The sequence below is a fragment of the Haliaeetus leucocephalus genome, unplaced genomic scaffold (genome assembly GCF_000737465.1).
Source record: "Haliaeetus leucocephalus isolate CR32 unplaced genomic scaffold, Haliaeetus_leucocephalus-4.0 Scaffold83, whole genome shotgun sequence".
Classification (NCBI taxonomy): Eukaryota; Metazoa; Chordata; class Aves; order Accipitriformes; family Accipitridae; genus Haliaeetus; species Haliaeetus leucocephalus.
In genome coordinates, this window is record NW_010972519.1 from 2,026,352 (window position 1) to 2,052,037 (window position 25,686).

Here is a 25,686-nt window from a genome sequence, read left to right on the forward strand (position 1 = left end):
AGGGAGCATAAGATTTACTTTGATCTGTGTTATTTCATGCATTAAAGCTACAGCTTGATCTTCTTAGAGCTTTAAATGAGCATCTCAGCATGTGTAAAAGCACACTTAATTTTTCCTAGTGTAGGGGAGGACATAGAGGCAAAAAACCAAAACTAAAATGCACTAGCACAAAATACTCATTTCAATGAAGGAAAAACTTTGAAATATTTATGGACTGTCTGATTATAAGGAATTCTTTGAAGTACATTGACTAATAAGGTGAATTTGACTTTTCAGAACTGTAAATGCAGCAATGATGTAAATTTTCATAAACACAATTTTATGAAGATTAAAATAACAAAAAAATTGAGTCCATTCTCTTTGACATCAGGTAAATATTTACAGCCAGGCAAAAAAAAAAAGTGTCTTTGAGTGGCCTGCCGAGTGGACTTACTCTGCAGAGAATGGAAATAGGCTTTTACCTCATCTTTCATGGTTCAAAAAGAAAATACAATAGCTCACTCTTGTTTGTCTGCTAGTACTGCCACATTCCTGTACATACAGTAAACAGTCGTGTGCTGTCACTGTCACCTAAGCATAGATATGTCTCTTGCAGCCTTCAGTAGCAGGACTGTGAAGGCATTCTGGACATGGCTGTGAGCTGACTGGGAAGGGGCCGTGGGAGCTGGTCACTTGCCCTCCTGTCACTCCCAGAGCAAAAAAGGGTTGGGTTTTTTTTGGCGTGGAGGCCTGGTCATGTGCAGGCAGGGTGGCAGGAGTGCTGCCGCTGCCCGCTCAGCGTGCTGTCTGCCAGAACCTTCCTGCAGCCCGTGCTTACCAAACCCCACCTGAGCGATGGCAGAGAGTTATGGCAGCCCTCGCCTGCTTTCCACAACATCCCGCTTACCGCTGTGAATGCCTGTGCTCGTGACAATTTATCTGCTTGGTAGGGAAGGGGAAAGAATTTTGTCTGGAGACTTACATGGAGGGGGAGTGCAGCCCAAGGGATGATTAGGAGCAGCAGCTTATTAGGATTACAGTGGTATTTATTTTACATTTATTAATTTGTAAAGTGCTATCAAATTACTAATCGCAAACTTTGTATCCCAGAAGAGTTCCACTTTTTTTCCATCCTGTTGCTGATAAGTGAGTTGTACTTAGTTACTTCAGTGCTGTAGCAATAGTGCCACAGGAGGACAAAGCAGTACTGTGAAAGGCTGGCTGTATTAATAACTTTTATTACTGAAGATCTATTTTGTTTTTCTTTTTTAACCATCCCTTACAGGTTCTACTTGATTTGTTGGTTGGTGTTTGTTTGGTTTTTTTGTCTAAGTTTTTAATTTCAAATAATGTCATACAATAATGCAAAGTTGGTATAGAATTGAAAAAGGGGGAAGGAGATTAGTAGGATAGAGAAAGGACACAAAAGCTGCTGGTATAGAAGACTTGGAAGTACCAAAATAATGATTTGGAAAGTAATTGTATCCAACCTTCCTAGCCTTTATATTATTGCCAGTTTGGGTTGTTAAAGTGTCTTTTCGTCATAGTTTTCTATGGGAAACTATAGTTCCTAAGAGAATAATGGGGAGGGGAGGCAGTTACTCTTTTTGTCCTCTGTTGTATTAAATCTGTTAGCTGATACCAATTTATTTAGTAAAAGGAATTAAAATCCCAGATGCAAATTTTATCAAAATAGGCAAATAGTAGAGTGGGACCCACAGTAGCATCCTGAGGAGGGAAGGGGAAGCAGTGTACAGAGCTGCATGCTCCGCTTAGCAGCAGCTGACCTGCAGGCTGCCACGTTTGTGCTCCGGGCAAACCTGTGCTGCTTCCTCTTCCCTCTATCGCTCCTGAAAAAATGGGATTTTATTTTTTGGGGGAGGGATAGAGGGCAGAGAGCAGTTGGAAACAGGGATTGCTTTCACAGGGTTGCAGAACCTACAAACCTCTCGGGGAGGAGGTCAGCAGATGAAAGCAGCTGCACAAAAGTGACACAGTAATCCAGACTCAGGAACTGATCGGGCTGAAAAATTGTGGGGAAGAAACCACTCTTCTTCTCTCTCTTTTTTTTTTTTTTTTTTTTTTTTTTTTTCCCCTCTCTCATGTGATCTGCCTGATCTGCTTCACAGCCTGGCTATGGCTATGCAAACACCTGAGCCAGCACAACAGAGAGAAGCTGCTGTGGAGAAAGGACATGTTGGCTGCTGCAGCAGGGAGCAGTTTCACACTTCTTGCCTTTTCTCCCATGTGCCAGTATTTTCTAGTCATTTAGGCACATAGTGAGTCAGATGAGGTGGTCTAAATAAAAACTATTGCTTTCCTTTTTACTGGACCAGTTCTTAGTTTGATCAAGTTTCCTAGTGTGGCTTATCTGGGTGGTCATGTGAAAATAGTAATGGACAGTGAAAGAGGAAGGATGGAAACCAAGGACTGAGACGGTGTGGCAAGGGGGGACAGGTTTCTTTCAGCAGATGCTTTCATTCATGTTTGATTAAAATGGGCTTGTGTTATGTTTTTGCCTGTTTATAAACTGGCTTAGTTGACTTGACTGTTGAAATAACAAATCCTTCTTCCCTGATCCTGACCTGACCAGGGAGTCCCGTCTCTGGCTTTCTGTCTATGCAGTGATGCGGTTCAGAAAACAAATCCCAGGGAAAAATAATTCTCCCTCCACATAACGCACCCTGCTACTGAGTTAATTTTTAGCCTAATCATTTTTCTGTAAATGTTAATGGGAAACAGCTTGTTTTGACAGTAGTGTTGGTTTGTGGGTGGTTTTATGGTGGGTTTTGTGTATTTTGTTAGTTTTGTTTGCTTTTTAAGAATTCAGTGAACTGTGTTTATTGGAAGTAAGCAGAGAGGGGGTTTTGAGGAATTTTCACGAAGCAACAGATGTGTGTGACATTGCATGGTCACCCAGTATTGGAGAAAAAAGGCTCAGTAGTCACCCAACTGGTGAAATTTGATCTGTTTCTTTTTGCTGTGCAACTTCATCTATGTTTTGGGATATAAAAATGCATTTTCTTTTAGCCAGTAGTCTTGTAAAAACACTTGCATGTGCACCCTGTGTTTATAACAAAGTTCTGAGTGTTGCAACATCACCAAACTAGAATGTCCCTTCTATTTTGGGACCCAAAGCAACAGAGCTGTTTTCAGTCAGTCCAAATGCTCATGCTTGCAGATGTAGAGAATAAAGCAGAACTGATACATCTGGGATCTTAACACCTCCCAGCTGATGTTTCATCAGAGGGGAACCTGCATATGTGTACTTAAGAGAGAGGATTACTGTCATCATATGACCATATCTGAAAGGGACAAAAGAAGGTTTAAAAATATTGAATGTCTTCTTGCTTCAGTTGTCATTCCTGGAAAATGCTCATGTTGATATCTAAATCTTCTGTTTCTGTTGGGTAATGAGATGCAGTGTACACAAAAGACCCTTTGATTTCTGAGTTGAGAAGCTGAGCTGATGCCATATGGGCTAATGTTGACAAAAAGGGCTGATAATGTCATCATGTGTATGTGTAGAGTTGCTGTCTTTATAGATCATCAGACCAAAATAGCAGAAAATTTTGGGGTCCTATCAAGCTTGATATTAAACAAAAAATGAAATACTAATAACTTGTTTTATTCTTTGCAGTCAGTGGTTCTGGAATCATATTTTAAGAGCTCAGAGCTGTTCCAATTTGGTAATCTTTTTTTTTTTCCTTTCTTTTTTCCTTAACCAGAAAAAGCCGCTGTCCTCAATAATAAAAGAAGTCTGCGATGGGTAAGTTCTACCATATAGTACATACTAGATACTATACTTTTTGAGTTATTAAACCAATCAGGAGATAGTTTGTTGGTTTTTTTCCTGAAGAAAATCTAGATATCCTGTATAACTAGTCATTAGTTTCTTAAATCTTGTAGTTGTTTTATCTTCAGATTTTGAATTTGCAGTGTATTTTGGATCAATACTTGCAAGATGAGGTTCCTAACAGAGCAGCCTCCATCATGAGGGTGACTCTCATTTAGACCATTTGTTGTCTTTCTGCACAGAGATGCATTTTACCCACTCACTTTATGCTTGCGGTCTCTGCAGTTCACGGGTTAAGGAACTAAAACAGTGTCTGTGGCTTTGATTTTTGAGCACTGAGTCTAGTGGCTACTGTAAGCTGGTCCAGTTGATGTGACTGCTCACGTGAAACTGAAATATTAATTGCAAGTCCTGCAATACGAACTAATAATTGGCTAAGAGAAATCTCTTGCTTTAGTTTTAATACATTAATATTTGGGGACAAAAATGCTGTTTTAAGCAAGTGCTGCCACATAGGAGAAACTAGTTTATGTTCATCAAGTTGCTGCTGAGTTACAAAGGTGGTGTTTTATGCATAATGTAATATATCAACTTAATACTACATGCGTTGGGTGTTGTATAAGCTAGCATAAAATCCTGGTACTGTACCTTTTTTTTTGGTCTGTTTTAGTGATTTAGTGATCTTGCTTACTGCAAGCAAAAATTATGCTTCCTAGTTTTTTATAGATCTGGAATGAATATCAGATCATTATCGACTTATTTTTGGAGCACTGAAGTGTCACTGTAGCGACAAAGTAGTTTTTCTTCTTTCTATCCCCCCACGCCCCTTCTTTTTATCTTTGTCTTGGAAGGAAGGTAGTTGTTATGTAATTTCTTTCTCAACCATGGTCAAGTTTAGGGCTTTGTTTCAGATATGCAAAAGGAAAATCTCATATATAGGATGTATCTGTACTCAAGTTTTCTGTTTGTAAGCATGCTTTTATCTTAAACTTTGGAACTCATCATTGAAAGTTATAGAAAAGTATGAAAAATACATGGGAATGACAGGCACTTGTTTGATCATTGTAAAATCATGTAAAGGGTACTTTTTGAGTTTTTAAGATTTCATTTTATGATCAATTTATTTTCGTATTTCTAAGGTGGTCTCTTGCAAATCATGATCAATTTGCACTGCAGCATGCTGATAGTTCTAATTTCTACATCACAGAGAAGGTAAGTGAATCGTTCAACACAGTTCTTGCATAGCCTATCAAAATGTTTGCCACAATAATTTATTTTAAATTCAAATACATAAAAATAACAGAGTATTTTCTGTAACGTGATGCCAATGAGAGAGTAGGTACTGGGACACCTGGTTTAATAGTGTTGCGCTGATTTCTTCTGTTTGGAAAGGCAAATAGAAGTTTGAATGTGCCATGGCACATTCAAACATCTGTTGAGTTTGAGACTTCAGCACTGAGCCCTTCAGCTTTGGTATTTGTGCGTGTTTAGTATTCTGCTGACAAGTGGTGTACAGGAAATTTGAAATATGTAAAACATGAAGGGCTCTTTGAAGTGTCAGGAGACCTCCAGTGCATGTCACTTACCTCTTTGGCTGATAAGGTAGAAATAAGTTTCAGTGACTGTGTAATATTTGCTACTCTTTCCCGCCTGCTGTCTTGTCCTTTTCCAGTTCTGTATGTTACATTGGCTTATTTTTTTGGTCCCCAGATAGTATGGCAATAGGCGATTCATGAAGTGATGCAATGATTTCAGCACAGAGCAACGAAATGGCTGTAGCTGTAATAAAAATGGAATGTCTAGTCTAAATAATGGGGACATGGTCATCTGAACGAGACCAAATAGTACATTCATTCCTAGCATTACTGTTAGAATTGCTGAAATTGCTGAAATTACTGAAATTATGAAAAAAAAATTAATTTGTTTGGAAGAGTGTACACATTAGTGCCGCAGAGGTACAATTTCTAAGCAATAGGAAAAGAGCAGTATTCAAAACCTGCTGAAGTCCGCATGCAGATTCCCTAACCTCAGTGGATTTTGAGCTAAATAGACCTGAGTTTAGCTGCATAGACATAGATGCCTCTTGCTTACCTTGCTATCAGTTTAGTTTGGCTTACTCTTAAGTGGCAGGGTCTTTTGGTTTTATTTTGCATTTTACAGTTGTTTAGGATCTGCTAAATACAGCTGAGACATGAACTACCTTTTGTCTTGCTGTAATTCTTACCTCCACCCAAGAAATAAAGGGAACTTAGACACAGTTAAGCATTTAGGAAGACTAAATTTAGCAAGACAGCTAGAGCAGTTGCTCATAAGATAGTGCTGCTTTGGTTTTTTGGGGGGGTGTGTGTGTGTTTTGTTTGTTTGTTTTTGGTTTTTTGTAGCAGACCAGTTTCAATTTTTCATTTAACTATTGTTTCATTTAACTCAATGTGTTACAGTTTGTTTTGGGATCTTCTCCCCTTTTTTCTTGCATGGTTTTTTGGTTTGTTTTTTTTTTCTCCTTTCTTTTCAAGTTTCAATTGACAGACACTTCAAAGGCCACCACAAGGAAAACTGTTGAAGTAATTATTGGCTGCTGTGTTTTGCCTCCACCCAAATTAAATACCGAGACTGTTTTGCTAATTGCCCTGAATTGTGACACAACATTTTTCCAATAAGCCAGACACAACTGAACTTGCCTGTTGGCATTTAAACTCTGATTATACAGTGAGTATTTCCAAGAAGCCAGGACTGAGTGAATACTCAGGCTTGCTGAAGGAATTTGTCCTGATACAATTCCTTAAGCCTGAGGAATCTTCCAGGCTTTACCTCCACCTTTGGTGGGTAGGATCCTGCAGCTTTGGAGAAGAGATCTGTTTTCTGTTCTGCATAAAAGGAAGTCTGATGCCTTTTGGCTGCCTTTAACTTACAATAAGGGTGGAAAATGATGGTCATCTAGAACATTTTGGAATGTACTGCAGAGAGGACTTTGAGTTTGTTTATTCCCTACTGAAAATACGCAGAGTGTCTGACTCTGAGTCACATACATAAGAGAGAAGAGCTCTAAATGCCACCAGTATTACTCAGATGTCTGTGACTTTTATTAGATATTGTCCACTGTTTATCACTGCTTATTGGATAGTGGCTGTAAAGAGAGGCTTATATAGGCCATCACCCCTTCTACATACTTTCCCTCATTTGTCTGCAGTAGGATGTTGTTGCTTTCTGAATTAAAACATGAAAAACACCAGGCATGAGGACAAACACAATGAAGCTACAACACTAATTGTTAAAGCCCACATTGCTTTGATCTGCCCCTTAATAGGACATGAGCAGAGCTCTATTGAGAGAGTAACAGCTTCTAATAAGTAAATATTTTTCATTGCTCTCAAAGATGAATTGTATGTCTGTACATATGCAGAAAACATTATGTATAGGTCATGTTTCTGCAGAACCTGGGTGACTGCTGATTTATGGCCTTCCAGGTAGAGATGCCTTTTTAAAAATCCACCATGTTTAAAGTTACCAGAAAGAAAAGCCGTTAATGAATTCTTGTACAAAGTAACCAGAAACTTTGAAGTGAAAATGTTACAAATGCTGGACTGTCAACACATGGCTCATAACTACATTTTTGGTTTGGGGGGGCAAATGGCACATCTGTGTTTTGGTTGTCATATGCAGAACTCTTTATCTTTTGTGGCTGACTTGTATTTCCTGATTATACTGTACATAAAGAAAAACAACACCCAAGCAGTTCTGTTTCTCCTTTTTTTTTTTTTTTTTTTTTTCCCCCTCCTTCCTGGCTGTATTATTTGGAAAAAAGCCTCTACAGGAGTAGCAATAACTACTTCAGACAGTATAAGGGCAGTCTTTAACAAATCTTGAGTCAGCCAGGGTTCCTACTAGAGACAGGACTTATCACAGCAGATGCAGTTTGGACTGCTGCCTCTGGGGTTCTGGTTTGGTTATATCTGTGCCCCTGAAAGTGCAGTGGAAATTATTAATTACATATTTTAGTCATTTTTTTAAGAAACAGGAGAAATAAAATAAGAGATTATGTGAAAAAGAAAACCAAGCAGGCATACTGCCTAAGCTCAAGCCTAGCTGGTGTTTTGATCACAGTGTATTTGATTTTTAATTACATTAATAGGTGTGTGTGGTTTTGTTTTTTGTTTTGGTTTTTTTTTTTTTTTTAAAGGCCTTACTTATCATGGAGGGGCATTTCTTTGGTAGGTCAAACATCTAAAAGCCTGACTTCTGAATCAGGATTTCATTGTGCTAGATACTATTGTCCTGGTTTCGACTGGGATAGAGTTAATTTTCTTTCTAGTAGCTGGTATAGTGTTATGTCTTGGATTCAGTATGAGAAGAATGTTGATAACACACTGATGTTTTCAGTTGTTGCTAAGTAGTGTTTAGACTAACTCAAGGATTCTTCAGCTTCTCATGCCCAGCCAGCAAGAAGGCTGGAGGGGCACAAGAAGTTGGGAGGGGACACAGCCAGGGCAGCTGACCCAAAGTGGCCAAAGGGGTATTCCATACCATGTGATGTCATGCCCAGTATATAAACTGGGGGGATTTGGCCTGGGGGGATTGCTGCTGGGGAACTAACTGGGCATTGGTCGGCGAATGGTGAGCAATTGCATTGTGCATCACTTGTTTTGTATATTCCAATCCTTTTATTATTCTTCTATTATTATTATTATTGTTGTTGTTGTTGTTGTTATTGTTATTATTATTATTTTATTTTATTCCTTTCTGTTCTATTAAACTGTTCTTATCTCAACCCACGAGTTTTAACTTTTTCCTTCCAATTCTCTTCCCCATCCCACTGGGTGGGGGGGAGTGAGCAAGCAGCTGTGTGGTGCCTAGTTGCTGGCTGGGGTTAAACTGCAACAACTATATAATAGGGAATAAAAAAGTCACCATTGCTTCACTTTGTCCAGGTTGTACCTGAATAGATGCTTTTTCACATCAGGCATAATAACTCAGGAACACTGTAGCCTGGACAAGCTCAGGTTTAGAACAGAAAATGCTATATGAAGAGTAGAAAATGGCTGTATAATTTTGTGGGCTGAAAACCACAGCTTGGATGTATTCCTCTGCTGGCAGTACTAGGAATCCAGGGACAGGAATCCAAATGGTTCATGCAGCGCGTTGGTGGGTATGCCTGGTCCCTTATTGCTGCTCACCCTTGGCCTTGCAGACAAGGTCTGGCTCCTCTAGATCATTTGTGCACCTGCACTGCCCACCATGGGCTCTGGGTCTGGGAGGGATCATTGTTAGCTCAAACTCAGTCTCTAAAAACAAAAAGATTGTGAAGGAGCTGGATCATGCAGCTGTTCAGATTACAGTGCAGCCTCAGAAATGGGTTTTTTTCGTCACATCTGAAGGTGTGATAAACCACAGTGTTTATCATCAAGAGGGCCTTGCAGGAGTGTGGGGCTGGGGAAGAACAGTGTTCAAGCTGGCTTCACTGCTGGAGGCAGAATGTGGTGGCTCTTAATCCTGTACCTGAGCAACTATCAGGAATAAAATGCTAGCTCCCTCTTGCTGAGGGTCTTTGTGAGCCACCTCTGAGCTGTGTTCACCACACAGTGATGATACTGGTGCCATTTTTTATGTTAGCTTTTAAATGTAAGGACATTTCATTCATCTGTGTATTGACTGCGGCCCATTTTTATTCAGTCACAATTTTGTTGTGTTCAGTTTTTTACATTTGATGCCTCTGAAAACTCCCTGTGTTTTTTTCCTTCTTTCCTGACTCCCACATTTCCCTTTCATTCTTATGTGCTTATTGCATGAAGCGGAGGAGAGCAGACACTGAATTCCCTCCATTAATGCTGAGATACTTTTAGTGCTGTTTTGCAAAGGGAGCTGCCACCACCTTTCATTGTCATTACTCAGCTCTTTGCTGTGTTTGCAGATGGGACATCCTTCTACCCCTGCCTTCGCCAAGCTGGGAACCTGGGTAGAGTCCCTGGTGCTTGTTCTTTCTCAAAGGTGCTTTTGCTTGTGACCTATTTTTTGCTGAATACAACCTGTAATTGTATATTCATGTGAAATTCCACCATGCCATTACAGGCTCACTGCGTAGGAGTGTATGCAAATGACAGGGCAAGAAATGAGCCACTTGTAGGGTTGGGGTTTTTTGGAGGTTTTTTTCTTTAACATTTTTAGTATTCATCTGTTTTCACCAATTAATTGAACTTCAGTGTGTTGGAAGTAAACATTCTCAATAATGAAGGTTTCTGATTCACTGAAGGACCTGGTACTTCATAAGCAGCTGAGAATGATAAGTAGCACGAAGGTTGGGAACTAGAGAAATGTATTAAGTGGTCTGTTCCTCTCATTTGCATTACTCTTGATAATACATTTGTTAGTAATGCTACATAAATGGCAGATTCCAATCCAGATTTGACCTGGACCAAACTCTGCCTGACTTTCCCTTTCCTCTGCCACTGATCAGACATGTGGTATTTCCCTCATATTCACAAATTTCTTAATATTTTGGGGCATCTGCACAGCACTGCAGAAATTCCTAACAATAAGTGTGACACAGAATCAGAGCAGCCCTGTTCCTGCCTGCTTGATGGATGCTGGTAACACTGCCCTGTGGACTCCAGTAAAAACTAGTGGACAGTAGTATATTTCTCTGGTGAACAGAAGTAAAACTTGAGTATCCATACACTAAATCACTTTCAACCCTGCTTTGTTCAGGCTGATTTCGAGAACACTGGTCATCCTTCTCTTAGTAAATTAGTCCTAGTTTTTAGGACTCATTTTGTAGGACTTCAGGTTTATGCTAAATTTTCCAAAGAAAATAATTCTGTCCTGTCAACCTCTTATATTTTCTGGCCCCAGCATGAACAGCTTAATTCTTCTGCTTGTCTCCTTTTAAAATATTTATTATGACAATGTCTTCTATGTAGTTCCTTAGTTCCACTTCAAGGCTGATGAGATGGATCAAGTGGTTTTTTTTAAAAAGCTGTATAGCTTTTTTTTTCCCCCTGAATTTAGTTTGTAACTTTGCCTCGCAAGTAATCACGAGAGGGAAAAGGCTCTGGAAAGGTTTGGCTTTCTGTTACAGCACTTAAAGATAGGTACGGTATACCACAGGCACAGTGTGACTGTTTGGGTTCAGCTGATAGCATACAGTTCTGTGTAAGATCTGGCTGACTCGAAAATGCTCTTTAAATCATCTTAATACTTAAAGAACAACCTATTTAGATGGGTAGTTTTACAAGGTGCAGTGAACAGACATCACAGCTCACTGCTGAAAGGGGACGGTTCTGATTTCTTCTCCCCTTCCCCAAGAGATCCTGCCACTTCATTTCTGCTGGCTACAGTGGGGTTTTTTTTGACAATTTCTGGACATGGTGGCAAGGGTGGGGGATCATTTTGTGCCACTTTAATTCATTAAACTTGCTTAATAAAAAGTCTGCCTGATCTGATGTAAGGGTGAGGCAGGACCCTTGAATCATGTCCAGAAATGGGCTGCAGAGAAGGAAGAAGTTAAAGGAAGGGTAGGAAGAGGAATGAAACTTTGCTCTTTTTAACAGCTGTGAGCTGTCATGTCCCTCAGTTGCTTGTGGAACTGTCTTAGGCTGATGTGGAATGAACTTAATGGCAAATTCTGACTGTAGTCAGAAATGGAGAAGGGATGTTTTACCTACAGTGCCTCTGTATCTGAGATGAAGGATGCAGGCAAGGGAGTAGGAGTAGGATGTACATCTTGAAGCACAAGCACATGCAGGCTTCCCCTTAAACAAGTCTCAGTGTGGTCCCAAATGTGGTGCTTGCAAAATGAGCTGGCCCACTTTCCCGCTTTATACTATAGCGCTTATTCCTGTCTTTTACCTTGCAAACTGGGCAAAACCCCAAATAATAAAATGTTCGGCTGGTTTAGTTCCCTTGTTGACTCATCAACTAGTTACACAACTAGTTTATGCAACATAAAAACACTAGTAGCAATGAGCAAGAGACTGAAAAGTAAGACTATTTTATGGTAGCAAGCTGTGCTTTGATTTGGCAAAAGTGACTGTGAACCAGTCTTGGCTTGGGTCTTTAGCTATTTCTTTTAATAGCAGCATCTGCTTAAGGAGCTACTGCTCCTGCACTGACCCCTCAGTGGTGCTGTGGGTGAATGTGTTGGGTGAACTGCATCGAAGAACTGACTTCAATTTGACAATCCTTATTTGGTTGTTTTGGTTTTTTTTGTGTCCATACCAGTTCCCTGTTCTGATTTTGCCACATGATCTCACCAACAGTAGTATGAGCCCAGCTAAGTCTGTCATTTCCTGATGTTTATTTTGCAGGGTGCAGCTCTTTGTTCCAACTTATCAGAGGACAATGGGCTGCTTGTTATGTGTCTGTGTTACCGGTACAACTGTCTGTGTGGTTGCTTGAATTGGGGAACTGAGCCAGGTTAAAAATAACTTGTGTGTAACTTGTTTTAATGTGTCAGAAGGATGTCTGTCCACAGTGTAATACCACTGCTGCTCTACAGAGCAAGTGGTACCTGATAATGTTGTCCTTGTAGATCGCTCCACCTGAAGATGTGTAAATCATGCAAAGTATGGACTTTTTCTAAGGATGTGGTTTAAATGGCATTCAAGTTGGTATTACTGTGGGTTGCTGGATAAAAAGGTAGCCAAGCTTTCTTTTTCCCCTCTGTTGCTTCATTCCCTTTGCTTCACTAGCATCCTAGTGACTACTGCTAGAGGGTGAGCTGGTTCAAATCATGGATCTGACAAAAGAAAACTCTGGATTTTTTTTTTTTTTTTTTCTCCTTTTTGTGAATGAAGGAGAGAGGAAAAGGTAGCTTTTTTTAAGGTTTGGTGGTTGGCTGTGCTGCCACGTGTTGGTAGATCTGATGTAAGGAAAGCGTTGGGAGCCCACACTCTAGAAGGATATGCGCAGAATAGTGCCTCTTGTGGGCTGTAGAGTTGCAGTGGATTAGGTATACCCTGAAACTGCACCGCTGGCGTAACTTGGTTTATTTACTAGTTTCTGTAATCCTTGAATAGGGGTAGATAAATAGCATGCAGAAAATGTCCTCTTTTTAGAAACTTAAGCTGAACTACCAACACTTAATTTTTTTAAGGAAAATGCTATCCTCAAATTTTAATATGAAAAACTAGAAGATATTCTCCCTGTTTCCAGCAGCTGCCCAGGAAAGGAATTTTATCACAAGATTAATTGCCTCAGTATTTCTTCTAAAACAGTACAGTCCTGTCATGCCAAGTAGTACAATATTGATAATTACCTATATCTCTTAGCTCTCATCTTATGAAAGTTTTTGGTGACTAAAAACGACCTTAAGAGATTTCCTACCAAGTCAGCTGAATGTTGTATCTAACCTCATAGTCTATCTCCTGCTGTAACAGTAGCAAGTGCTGTTCAGGGTTGTGATCTGATGATGGCTTTCACTCCCTTCATGCTCCCTCAGCATTCACATTTCTTGTACTACAGGTGTTGGAGGCTACACCTATGCTTAGTCCATTTAATATGCCATATAAAGGCCATGAAAGTCTTTCATCTCTTCTTGAACCTGCTGATACTGCCTGCTTTCACAACCTGTGACAGCAAGCTCAAGTAGTTCACTGCCTGCTGAATGAAGAGGTATATTCTTCGTGTGCTTTAAACTGATCCCTTGCTGCTTTCAAGTACCCCCTGGTTCTCATACTGCAGGATTTGATAACAACAGTTCTGTATTCAGCTTGTCGACTACGTTCACTCCTGTGGCCTTTGTCCCTCCAAACTGGGGAGACCTTGCCTTGTGAGGCAGCTGCTCAATGCCATTGAGCATTTCACTTGCCTTTCTCTGCATTTCCCCTGATGCTACTGTGTCCTCCTTAAGATCTGACGGTCAGAACTGCACACAGGGCCCTGCATATGGGTGCATGAAGTTCTTGTGTTGTGGCAAAATGATGCCCTCTGTCTAGTTCACAGTACCACTTCTGATGTCACCCAATGTTTACTGGCTGCTGTAGCACATTGATTCAGTGCTTTAAGGGAGATCTGCCAACAAGAACTTTGCATCTCTTTCCTGAGTTGTTGACTTAGAAATATACTCCATTATGTATCATTTTGTCCTTATTTACTACTTGCCCAAAGCTCATTCTTGTAAAAATGTTATGGAGTCACTAACTTAAAGTGTATTTCATAGCTCTAATTTTTTTGTTGTTGTATCAATTTGGAGGAAGGTGTAATAAAGTAGTAGTAGTATGGAAAGAGGGAAGGATCTATTACTTAGTGATATAAACATGTGAAGAATTTTAGATTTCTTGGCTGTTATTCTTTAGCCCAGTTAGAGAAGTCTGAAGGAAGCTGTTTGGTCAAGGTTAAAGAATAATGCTGAGTGAGCTATAACCATGGGAACCAATGCTTCTAGGTCTTCCTCAAATATGTTAAGAAAACATTCCATTCCAACCAGTTACAATGAGCTGAATCTTGAGGCATTTTGCTGGGTATAACAGATTATTAAAATGATAAGACAAATGCATGGCAAAATAAACTTTAATTTTGCTTGATAAGTTTTCCAAAGTGTGTCTCCAGGAAAGCTCTGAATAAATGGCTGACTGTTTTGATAAGATATTTTGAAAGCAAATTCACATATCTTCATCCCTCTGCATGGTTTGGTAGACTCTTAATGCTTGAGGCCTGCCTTTTAGATGCAAGTTAATGCAAGTCTCCTGCACGTGTTTTGGGTAAAGTAGCCTATGGCACGGCAAAGGCAGAGCTTTGACAAGGTACAGAATCTGGTGGCAGATAATGTAGGTTTGTGTTGCTCCAGCTGGTGGAGTTGGAAGTCAGAGGGCCCTAAGATGTGAACACAAGGGAAAGGTATCCTCTACTTTCTGCTGTGTTTTGTTGTTTGTGTGTTTTCATGATAGTACTTGTCTGTCTGATTGAAAACTCAGCTTAGAAAGTGTCGTGCAGCAGTACGATGGTTGGAAATACTACCTACTCAATTAGAATGAAATCATCTTCTGAGTATAGACTCTTGCTAGGTACAATATTGCAAATGGGGCTTATTTGTATCCGTAATATGACTGCTGTTTTAGTCCTAGGTAACAATTATAACAAATCTATTTTCTTGTTATGGAGTTTTTTTAGGGGCATTTTGGATAGTACTGTTTCACTAGTTCCCTCGCCACCCAGGAATAAGCTTTCCTAATATAGATCAACAGCATGAACAGTATCTACAAACCTGATGTACACTTGAGAAAACAGATCAGAAATGTCTTGGAAGAGGGGTCTTTTTGTTTGTTTTTTTTTGTCTTGTTCTTGTGTTTCCCCCCCCATAGGTGGTGGTGAGCCCTGTCCTGAATAGCAGGGGTGCTTACGAGTGTGATTGCCAAAGCCAGGCTACTGTAATGACATTCTGTTTTTCTGGAAAAGAAATCCACAGGATGCAGTCCCTAATACTAAGCAGATTAACTGTGTGTAAATGTTGTAATTGAAATTAACTGGCGTGCCGACTATTGCATCACACAGTTAATGTACGGAATCCTCTTGACTTAACTGTATGCTTACACGCTGTTTCTTGGTAGGCGCTTAAGTCATTATTTAGAATGGATAAACAGAATTGGATTTTTTGTTACTGGGGAACAGCTAACCCTTTTCAAATTTTGGCTAGCCTGCTGTGTTAGAGACTTGATGCTTTGAATACTTTCAGAGAGACGGCATGGGCACTTTTCCTTAAGCCTTTGTCTAAATCAGGACTTGAAGATGAGCTCACTCACTCTCTTGTGATAGCAGTGATTGAATTTATGGTATAGGGCAGTCTTATGCACTTTGTTCTGAGCCAGACGTGATGAAAGGTCGTTGGGCTTCATGTGCTGTGGGCTCTGACAAGCGTTGCAACTTTGAGTCTGAGAGCTTTGGTGTTTCAGACTCGGCTTGATAAATAAACAGAAAGACCCCAAAGAAAACTTCCAGTGATACTTTTATGTACTCTGTGTGTTCTTTTTCCTCTGCTATTTTATATATAACCTCCTGACATATGGTTGCTCTGGAGAGCTCAAGAGAGCTCTTCTCTTGTTTATCCATATGTGGTATCTGAACTTCAACCAGGTTATTGGCTTCCCTTTTTCCACTTGTTTTTAAATTCCTCTGACTATAGAGAAATAGTGTATTTTTAACAAGATATTTTTCACTTGCTAGATTGGTTGTAGATTCAACCTATGCAATCTGTAAGTGTCCTTATTTAATTAGTTTTATTTTTTAACCTGCATACATGACACTGTAGAGAGTATATCAGGTTAAGCCCAACTTTTTATGGGTTAGGGTTTCAGCTTGTGACAAAACTACTGTAATTGAACAAACTGTGGAGCATGGTTTCAGCCTGAAGCAACTGCAAAATAATGTAATTCGGGCTGTGGTTGACAGCTTGCTGCTCCCAAAAAGGGAAGGTATAATTCCTCCTCATGCTTCCCCTGTTCTCTTTCCCTGCACCACTTCCCTGCTCCCAAAGGTGTGGTTCCACCATCTTTCTTGGGTTTGCACTGAGAGTGTTTGCAGAGATGCTTATTGTGGCCCAAATGAAGTGACTTCACTTAAACCACAAATTAATTTGTACATCTGATTTGGTAGTTCATATTAATTAGAGCAGGAAACATGAGAAACTTTAAGCTTAAAATTGTGCTGCTGAAAAGGTAAGCCTCTGTGTGTGCTCTTATTTATGTTTAAGAACAGTATTTACTTAGCTCCAATATTTTCATAAGGCTATCGGTGAACTTTCACTTCTGAATGTGATTCATACGGTTTAAGTTGTTTAAGTGCTGTCCAATTCCCTAAATGTTTTTAATATCGTTGCATGCTGTGATTTGCTGCCTTCCAAGTAAAACTGATGGAACCCTGTGTGTATGTGTGCATGCACATACTCTGGCCTAATGCAGCTGAGGTCCAGTGGCTTAGTCTAAGCTGTTGATGGAGGTAGATTTAGCCTATGCTGACTGTCTGTCCTAAATCAATTACTTTTATTCAGTTCCACAAATCCTCAAGGTGGTAACAGTTTAACACAACTGTTTGCAAAGTGAGTTTTTTTCAACACTGATTTAGATTAAACCACACAAATGCACTATTGCCACTTCATACACATTCCTTAGACCTGATGAAACATAGCTGGGTCTGCTGCTGTTTTACTACAAGAGGAGAAAATCTGGCACTTTGTTAGTGCTGTGGGAAGTCACCCTGTATTTAGCTGCTCACCCTTTTTTGCTCCTCTCTTGAGTAGAGCCTGGCTGGCCTCCCTGAGGCTGTTCTGGCAGGAGGAGACTGCTGCGGGCTGATATGAGTTAGCTGCATATGTAAGCAAAGATGCCGTAAAAAAGCTTCTCCCTTGTACCCCCTGTGTTGCCTGGCACTTCAGTTGTTTCAGTTAGAGTGAAGAAGTCTCTGTGGGTGGAGAGTGATCTTGTAGGTAGCTAGAAGCAATCCCACAGACGACTTAGATACCAAGAAAGAGACAATATTCTGGAGTTTTATTTTGGGACTACTTGACCTGGTTTCAGGCAAGATTTGTCCTGTTTTTAGCATTTTGGATTTGAGATGTATCAGAATGGGAGCAAGAAGGATGAAATGAATTCGGGTAAAATTTCCTGAGAAGAAATACACCTTCAGGTGGTTTTTGGCTAAACACCAGTCTGCAGGAAGCCTGCAATGTGGTCTTCAGAAGAAAATTAGCTCTTCTCTCTCAAACTGTTAGGGATTCCTCCAATACCTATGACAAATTAGGGTATCGGCCCATGAACAAGCTATTGAACCATGAACGAAGTTGTGACTGTGCATTGCACTGTGCACAGTCAGTACCTGCTAGTGTGTTAATTGTGCTAGGTACTGTATTCTCTTAACCTATGGTGAATGGGAGGTAGCTTGTTGAAAGATGGGCAGGCTCCGCTATGCTTACCACAGGGGAAGACCATGCTGTCCTGGTTTCAGCTGGGATAGAGTTAACTGTCTTCCTAGTAGCTGGTACAGTGCTATGTTTTGAGTTCAGTATGAGAAGAATGCTGATAACACACTGATGTTTTCAGTTGTTGCTCAGTAGTGTTTAGGCTATAGTCAAGGATTTTTCAGCTTCTCATGCCCAGCCAGCGAGAAAGCTGGAGGGGCACAAGAAGTTGGCACAGGACAGAGCCAGGGCAGCTGACCCAAACTGGCCAACAGTGTATTCCATACCATGTGACGTCCCATCTAGTTTAGGAACTGGGAAGAGGGGGAGGGGAATCGCCGCTCGGGGACTGGCTGGGTGTCGGTCGGCGGGTGGTGAGCAATTGCCCTGCGCATCATTTGTACATTTCAATCCTTTTATTACTACTGTTGTCATTTCATTAGTGTTATCATTATCATTATTAGTTTCTTCTTTTCTGTTCTGTTAAACCGTTCTTATCTCAACCCACGAGTTTTACTTCTTTTTTCCCGATTTTCTCCCCCATCCCACTGGATGGGGGGGGAGTAAGTGAGCGGCTGCGTGGTGCTTAGTTGCTGGCTGGGGTTAAACCACGACACATGCATATGGGCACTGACCACAAAGTTGTGAGGATACTGTAAGCGTACACCATAGCTTATGCTATGGCAGGTTTTTCATCTACCCATAGCTTTAGTTTAATTGAACACATTATGTGAGCTTAACCAAAAGAAAATGTTTAATGCTGCCTCCTTCTGCCAGCCAGGTAAGGAGAATGACTTACAGCATGTTTGAACTTTACTTACTGCTAACAGTGCTGCTTTTTTTACTTTGAGGGAGAATGCAAAGTCGTGGTGGCAGAGCTCAGCGGGTTGGTTCCAGTGGTTTAAGTCAGCATGTTCTTGTTATAGAAAATGGAGAGCCAGTGGGATAAATTTTGAATCCTGCAGATGTTTAATGACAGGTTTCAGCAAACTTACGAACTCCTCAACTATGTAGCACAATACCAGAGCCAGACACCATGGATAGTATATTTCAAAGAAGTATTTAGAAGTTGCCAGTGGAAGCTAAACTTTGAAAAACATGAAGTCATTCTTGAAAGGGTTCAGATTTGTTAAATATCATGCGAACAGCCACCTATTTCTTGAAGCTAATGTTAGTATGCCTCGGTGGGGAAAATACTGTATAGATGTTAGCTCACATATGAAAGAGGGAAGCTTTTGCATGCAGACAGGGGAAAGTACTGTTGCTGGTTTAGTGTGGCATTCTGCTCAATGCATGTTTCGTCTTTTTATGTGAGTCTTAAATAAAACCTTTTGGATTTTTCTCTTTCAGAATCGTAATGAAATAAAAAATGGAGCGATCCTTCGATTAACAACATCTCCAGTGAGTTACTGTTCTGTTCTTCTCTTCCCTTGAAAGTAAAGATTTGATTAGTAAATCATTGTGAACTGACGTATGTATTTTTAAGCTTTAGCCACACTGTATCCCACAATCCTCCTCTAAAGGAGGATAATGGTGTGCTCACAAGATGACTTTGTTCTCTTTTTTTGAGTTATGGGGCAGGGGTGGTATCTCTGAGTGACATTTGGTGATAGGGTTAGCACAACTGGGTGTTTTTTGTCTCTCACTTCTTTCCCACTGGGAACAGCTTTCATGTCCAAGATAATCTCTGCTTCCCTGCTGTCATTGCAGCCTTACTCAAGTTGCTCCTTTTCTGCCCAAGAGAAAGGGCTGGGAGTTGAATCGCAGAAAGCTCTGCTGGGCAGCTCAGGTCAGAGCTTTCCTGCTCTCTGGGTTTCTACTGAGTGAGTAGCAACTGTAATACTGAGATTTTACTGTTTTCATTTTATTTTTTTTCAACACCACCTCCTTGCCAGCTCCTCAAAAAGCACGGCAGAGTTGCCGGTTGCCTTGTTAATGGCCTGTTTTCCTGCTGAGTTGAGCAGTACTGTTACCACATGCTGAAAGCCACTATTAGTCCCAGAAGATGTATGTCTAAGGCAGCAGCAATCCCATTTCCTTGCTGACAAATGTAGTGTGCCATTAAAATGGTTTACCTCTTCACGGTGGTGTTCTAGCTTCTGCAGATTCAAAGCATTCTTACGGCCAAACTCTGCCACCCTGTGCTGCAGCTCATTTGAACAGGTAAGACGGAGCTGTGGTGGTTTAACTTTTGGCTTTTGTTGAACCTGTTAAGAGTGACGTTGGTTACTCTGCCATAAAATGTGAAAACTTCTAGATGGAAGCCACACGGAGATTATGGATGTGTTTTTTGGATGTATCACTTTTCAGCTAGTAGGGCCTAGGCTCATGGTAAAGAAACAGAGAAATGTGTGTTGTCACTAGCTTCCCAGGTTCTTCAGGCATCATGTGCATTTCCACTCCTCCCCAGCCTGCTTAACCTGATGATGGCTTATATTGGATTTATGAGGTGACTGAATTTGTACGCAGGTTTGTGTATAAGTGGAAATTGAAGAACCCAAAATGGAAACATACACATGCCTCAAGTTTTTAAATAAGTGACTGCAATATTAATCTACAGGAGTGTAGCTTATTAACAGAAAGCACTTCTAAGCAGCAGCCAGCTGGGTGAAGACAAGAGATTTCTGTTATCCTTCATCATCTTTTTCAGTGGCCGTTATATACAGAGCTTTAGAGTCATAAGAATAAATGATAGTTTAAGACCATGGTTCTGTCAGAGTCTGTGTGGCTCCAGAGCCTCTTGCCATATGTCACCAGAACAGCCTTTTACGTGGGGAAACCACTTGCTAGTGGAGTAAACCCTATTTGGTGAAACTTCCTCAGAAACACAGCCCCAGCACCAGATCCTCCTAACCTTCAGGACTTCTTAAAAACAAATATCCACTCCACTGAAAAAGGGCTATCTACTGCCCAGACTTGGGATCTCATGAAATCAAAACAACATGTGTGGTTCATCAAGAACCAATGTGGTTCAAACGCACTGCATCATTCTTTTGTGTAACCACAGCATGCAGCAACAGCATGAGATGACTCATGGAATCGTTCCCTGTCTCAAAATCCATAACCAGTTGCACCATGCAAAACTGAAGAGAGGCTGTGCTGCGACTGATCTGCGGAAATGGCTGTCTGTCTGTCTTCATGATCACTTGTGCAATTGGAAATGTGACCTACAAACACAAAAGGCAAATTTTGGATTTAGAACACTTTCTTCTAATGCCTATGGGGAGGAAGGTGGGGTTTTGCATAAGTCTTTCTTCTGCTTGTTCTGTTTCTTTGGTGACTTGCCTTAGGGTCAGTCGGCCAAGACAGGGGCCCTTAGGATATTGAGGTATTTATTACCTGTTACCTACCAAATTGTGGACCACTCTGGCAATGGCCTGCAGTTATGAGTTACTCAGCCATCCTGTTAGAAGATACTTTCTAGTCTTCAGTGTTGATATTTATCCCTGAACCAGTGCTTATTTTCAAATTTTCTGACTTTTTAGAAACTTTTTGTTAACTTTTTCCCAGAATCAACGAGGTAGCTTGGGAGGAGGTTTCGAAGGACCAGACTGGTTTTTGTGAGATTAGAGAGTATTTGTATTCTTTAAATAGACATAAAATGAAGTTCTGCATATTCCCACCCTACAATAGTATCTTTGCTTTTAAGGTACTGTCGAAGTGGTCATCATAGAGGTACCTAAAATAGATAGATTAAAGACTTCCAAGCTGTGGGTTTTAGTCTGGTGACCCACACAACGCTTGTCGTTTATCCTGAAAAGCTAACAGGCCATCTGTTTCCATTTTTCCTCTGAAATTGTGTAGGACAGCAAGAGTAGTTGGAGGAGATAATATGAAGAACAAGCTGCATTATATACTCCTGCAAATTAGGAAGGATGCTTTCCTAGCTGCTAAAGTTGGGTGGGAAATGTTTTTCTCATCCTGTGAAAATATTAAGATTCTGAAATGTTTTTCCCCCTTTTTTATCTATCATACACCAGTATAAAGCTGAAACTATCTCCCCTTTCCCCCAGAAAGAGAAAATCATACAAAAAATGCTCTTTGAAGAGGTGGAGGTATTAGAAAAGGAGAGGAAGACTGAGGGAAATTAAGAGGAGCCACGTATGGATTATGCAGTGTCTGGGATGTGTCCATGTAGTTCCAGAGAGGCTTGAGCTGCCTACTTTCTGGCTATTGTGGGCAAAAAAAATGTGTCCTGAACTTCACAAGCCTTTTGAGGAAACTTTTTTCTCTTGAAGATTTGAGAAGAATCTTTTTGACCAGTTCAGAAGGCTGCATGAACTTAAAATGATTTTGTAGTTCTTAATTTTCATGCAGCTTACTACCATGACAGCCAGTAGTCTGGCTATACCCATTCACAGTTGCATGTCGTCAGTCACTGAAAACTGGGTGAGAAGGATGAGGTGCAATCTTCTTGAGTTCTGTTGTTGTTAGCCTCAGATTGTGTATTGCTCATGTACCCAGAGCAGGTACTATTAAAGATTAAAAGGAGGGAGGGGGGTAAAAGGTAGTTTTGTCTAGAAGTAGTAAACCAGCATTTTTGGGTTGGCTTTTTTAAAACTAGGATTTGAAATCTAACTCCCCAACTCTAAATGTTAAATACTCTCTCTTTTTTAATCTCAATTTTTTTTGCATGTGTATGTAGAGGCCTTTTCTGAAAATCATTGTTAATATTTCAAGGGCAAAACTGCAGTTACGTGTGCTGCTAAAGCCATTATAAATGCTTGCCTTCAGGGATTTACAATGTGTCTATTTTAAACTTGAGTTAAAACTTTGCAAACGCCAGTCTAGGCCTGGTGGGAATTTGAACTGCCTCTTTGTATCTGTGGGTCTGTTTGCTAAGTTTGTGTGATTCTCTGAAAGGCTGTTTTTTCTAAACAATGCTGGTTTTTTCCTCTATAAACCACTCGCCACACAGACACTCTGTTTCCTAGGAAACTTGAGTAGAGATTGAATTTCTCTCATATTATCTTTGTTCCTATATCATCTTTCTTATTTATTTTTAACTTCTCCTATCATCTTTCTTAACAATTCTTTGTGCTATTGTGTGTGTTTGCAGTTTTCTATGATCTGTTTTCCCCCCTTGTCCATTTGCATTTCTGAAGGGACTCATCAAAACTTTCATATGCAACATTTCTTTGTATTTGAACATACCTGACAGTTGAAATGCCAGATTGCTATTGTCTGTTTTGTGATAAACATATTCCAGTGGATGGTGGGTAGATGTATAAATAAATGAGCTGTAATTGCTCCCGAGTGTGAGACTGTTCTGAAAGGACAGTTGTGTCCTGCAATGCAGCAAGCAGAGTCCAACCTTTTAGTGTGTTGAACTGTGGGATTCCTTTGATCAGATCCTGCAAATCCTCATTCAAATGACTAATCATTTTGAAAGGATGCTAAAATACTGGGAAAATTAAACTGAAGGAACTGGCCTCTTTTTTAATTTATCGGTTTTCAAACAGAACTGATTATTTGAGCACTCGCTGTTTATTTGGAAGTAGCTTCTTGTGCATGTAAAAAACATGCCTTGCTCATGAACTGTATACCTTAAATGCTGAGTCAATAGGTAGCCTTTTCTAATGTGGTATTTATGGTGCCTGATCATTTGCTTTTGTTGCATGTTTTAATTTGATCCGCTGGTTGGAGATTGGTTGAGTTCTCAAACCTGTAAGTTGTTTGTAGGCAGCTGTATTAGCATTTCTAGCATGAGCAATCATGTAAACAGGGGTGTTCATTAACAGTCATCATAGTATTTTCCCTGAATGCTGTTACGGATGAGAGCAACGTGTTTTTTTATTTATATGTGTTCTACACAGACAAGGAAGTGCAGAGGGTTTTTTTAACCCATTTCTACTTATGCATCTGAATTCTTTAAGTAAAGTTTCGGGATCTGGTCTGTAATTTTTAATCTACAATTGCTTTAATACATGCTCAACTGTCTTAATGTTCTTGAATTTCAGTAAATGCATAAATATTTGCAGGTCTAGCCTATGATTGTGATTATCATGTAATGGTGAATTAGTTATTATTGAACCTTATACCAGGAGCACTGACCATGGAAGTCAATGAGCCAATTTTATATTTGTCTGCTCATAGTACAAGAGAAAGATTTGCGAAGTGGAGTTGGTTTTTGTCTTTTTATAGATAAAGGTTTAATCTCGTGTTTTCAGGTTTCCCCTTTTGAATAGTAAACAAAAGGGATTGTTTCAAATGCAGCAAGAGGAAAAATTGCTTCTCATTCATAAGTGGCTACTGATTGCATAAACTTATTTTAGGCATATTTACATAATACATATGGCTATGCATCTCTAATGCTTTTATCATTGATTTAGTACGTGACTCTAGGCGTGACAATTTCCCTGTTTCTCTGTTTCTTCCTCCTTAATTGTGTATAGTGATTATGTAGCACTGCTCTGTGTATTATGTTTGCACAGGGCTTTAGTAGAAATTGTGCTTGAGTATGAATGTAAAAATGTTAACAATTAATGTCTTTACTAATTAAAGTGGAATCTCATTGCTTACCTGGCATCAGACGCTAGTCAGCCTTGCGGGATCTGTTGAATCTGGTTTGTGTATAATGATGATTATGTAATGTATCCACTCCTCCATTGCTTTCTGACGTGTGTGCAGTTGTAGGTGAAGTGGCAGTAACAAGCCAGAAAAAGGCAGCAGTTTAAACCACCACAGTATTAAATTAAACCACAGAAATGCACCTGTTTGGTTAGTACAAAACTGTATTTGGTAGTTGCAGAACATTGAGTAATGTGACTAACTTATCTACAGGGAAGACCAGAATACTCATATTTTATTTGCTTTTTGTAAAGGATAAAGAGGAAAACTGATTACATAATGGCAAAACAGCAACTTAAATCAGTGGTGCAAATTTCTTCCATAGCACGTTAATCTTTGGTGGTGGTTGCATTTGGAATCTGTGTCCTCCTTCCTGTCCTTGCTCGCTGCATTTTGTATTCTGTACAGAAACCCTGCATACGTCTAGGTTATAAGTTGCTTTCAAAGTTTGCACAAAGTATTTGGTGGCAAAGAAATGATAATTTGATCAGTAGAATCCCTTGTTAGGATGATCTTGGGATTCCTAACCTCCAAATGGCTATTTCAGTCTCTAAGCAAGTCACATCTTGGATTTAGGTCATTAGTTTTCTTTTTAAGCTGACAATCTCATCAAGCTGCTCCTTTTAAGCACTGCTACTCCCTAAGGGCAATCTTTCTGGCTGTCCTTGGAGCAAGTCATTTAAGACTAGACATGCAGCTTTATGCCTCTTGACAGCCTTTTGAAATGCTGGGGCTTCAACAGCACACATTTTACAAGCTTCCTGTCTTCCTTTCTGAACAGGAGAGCAGTTAATGCTGTCTTTCATTTACCTGAACAGCCGTGTTTCTGCTAATTCCCTCATAAAGGTTCTCAGTTGGGCAGGTTTTATATATTTATTTATTCTTACTGAATGATATTTCAGGAAAAGCAGAGACATGGCAGCTAGCTCTGCTGTTGTGTTAATGAGCTGTGCCCTCTGTCCATCCACTGATGGATTGTAAATCATTAAAATAGCTCCCTGGTAAGCACTCGGAGCATATTTCATCTGGGTTTCATTTTTTAATGCATAAGTGAGCTGTACATTCCATAAGCACGTATGAGTGCTATGGCAACAAGAACTAGGAGGCTTGTGAGAACTGCATGGTATTCACTGAAGCAATGTTTTCACCCATCAGGCACTTGTGATGACAACACCCAGTATTACTTTTTGTCATGTTTCCAGTGAGACATGTACCAGCACTCTTGCTGAGACAAATATTTGTTTACCCCTTTAATCAAGATCTGCTCTGCCATTATCAGTTCTTTTCCGGTAGTATAAGGAGCAAGGTTTATTGGATGCAGTGTCTTGCAAAACTTGTTTAATGTAAGAAAAGTACAGCTCTGTAGAAACTTTGCTGATGGGGCGTTAGCATTGGCCTAGTCAGATAAAGCCTATGGTGTTAGTAAGCTCTCTTTTATGTGCTTAAAACAGGGCTGAATCAC

At 40.1% G+C, this 25,686-nt stretch overlaps 1 protein-coding gene across 1 annotated transcript in view; it reads left to right on the forward strand.

Moving 5' to 3' along the window:
• Positions 1-25,686, forward strand: part of LOC104841266 (engulfment and cell motility protein 1) — a 212,703-nt gene that overhangs the window by 59,208 nt on the left and 127,809 nt on the right. The window contains exons 3-5 of the mRNA XM_010582811.1: positions 3,708-3,748; positions 4,915-4,987; positions 19,005-19,055. Of these exons, the coding sequence (XP_010581113.1) occupies positions 3,708-3,748; positions 4,915-4,987; positions 19,005-19,055 (165 nt within the window). The remainder of the gene's footprint in view (positions 1-3,707; positions 3,749-4,914; positions 4,988-19,004; positions 19,056-25,686) is intronic.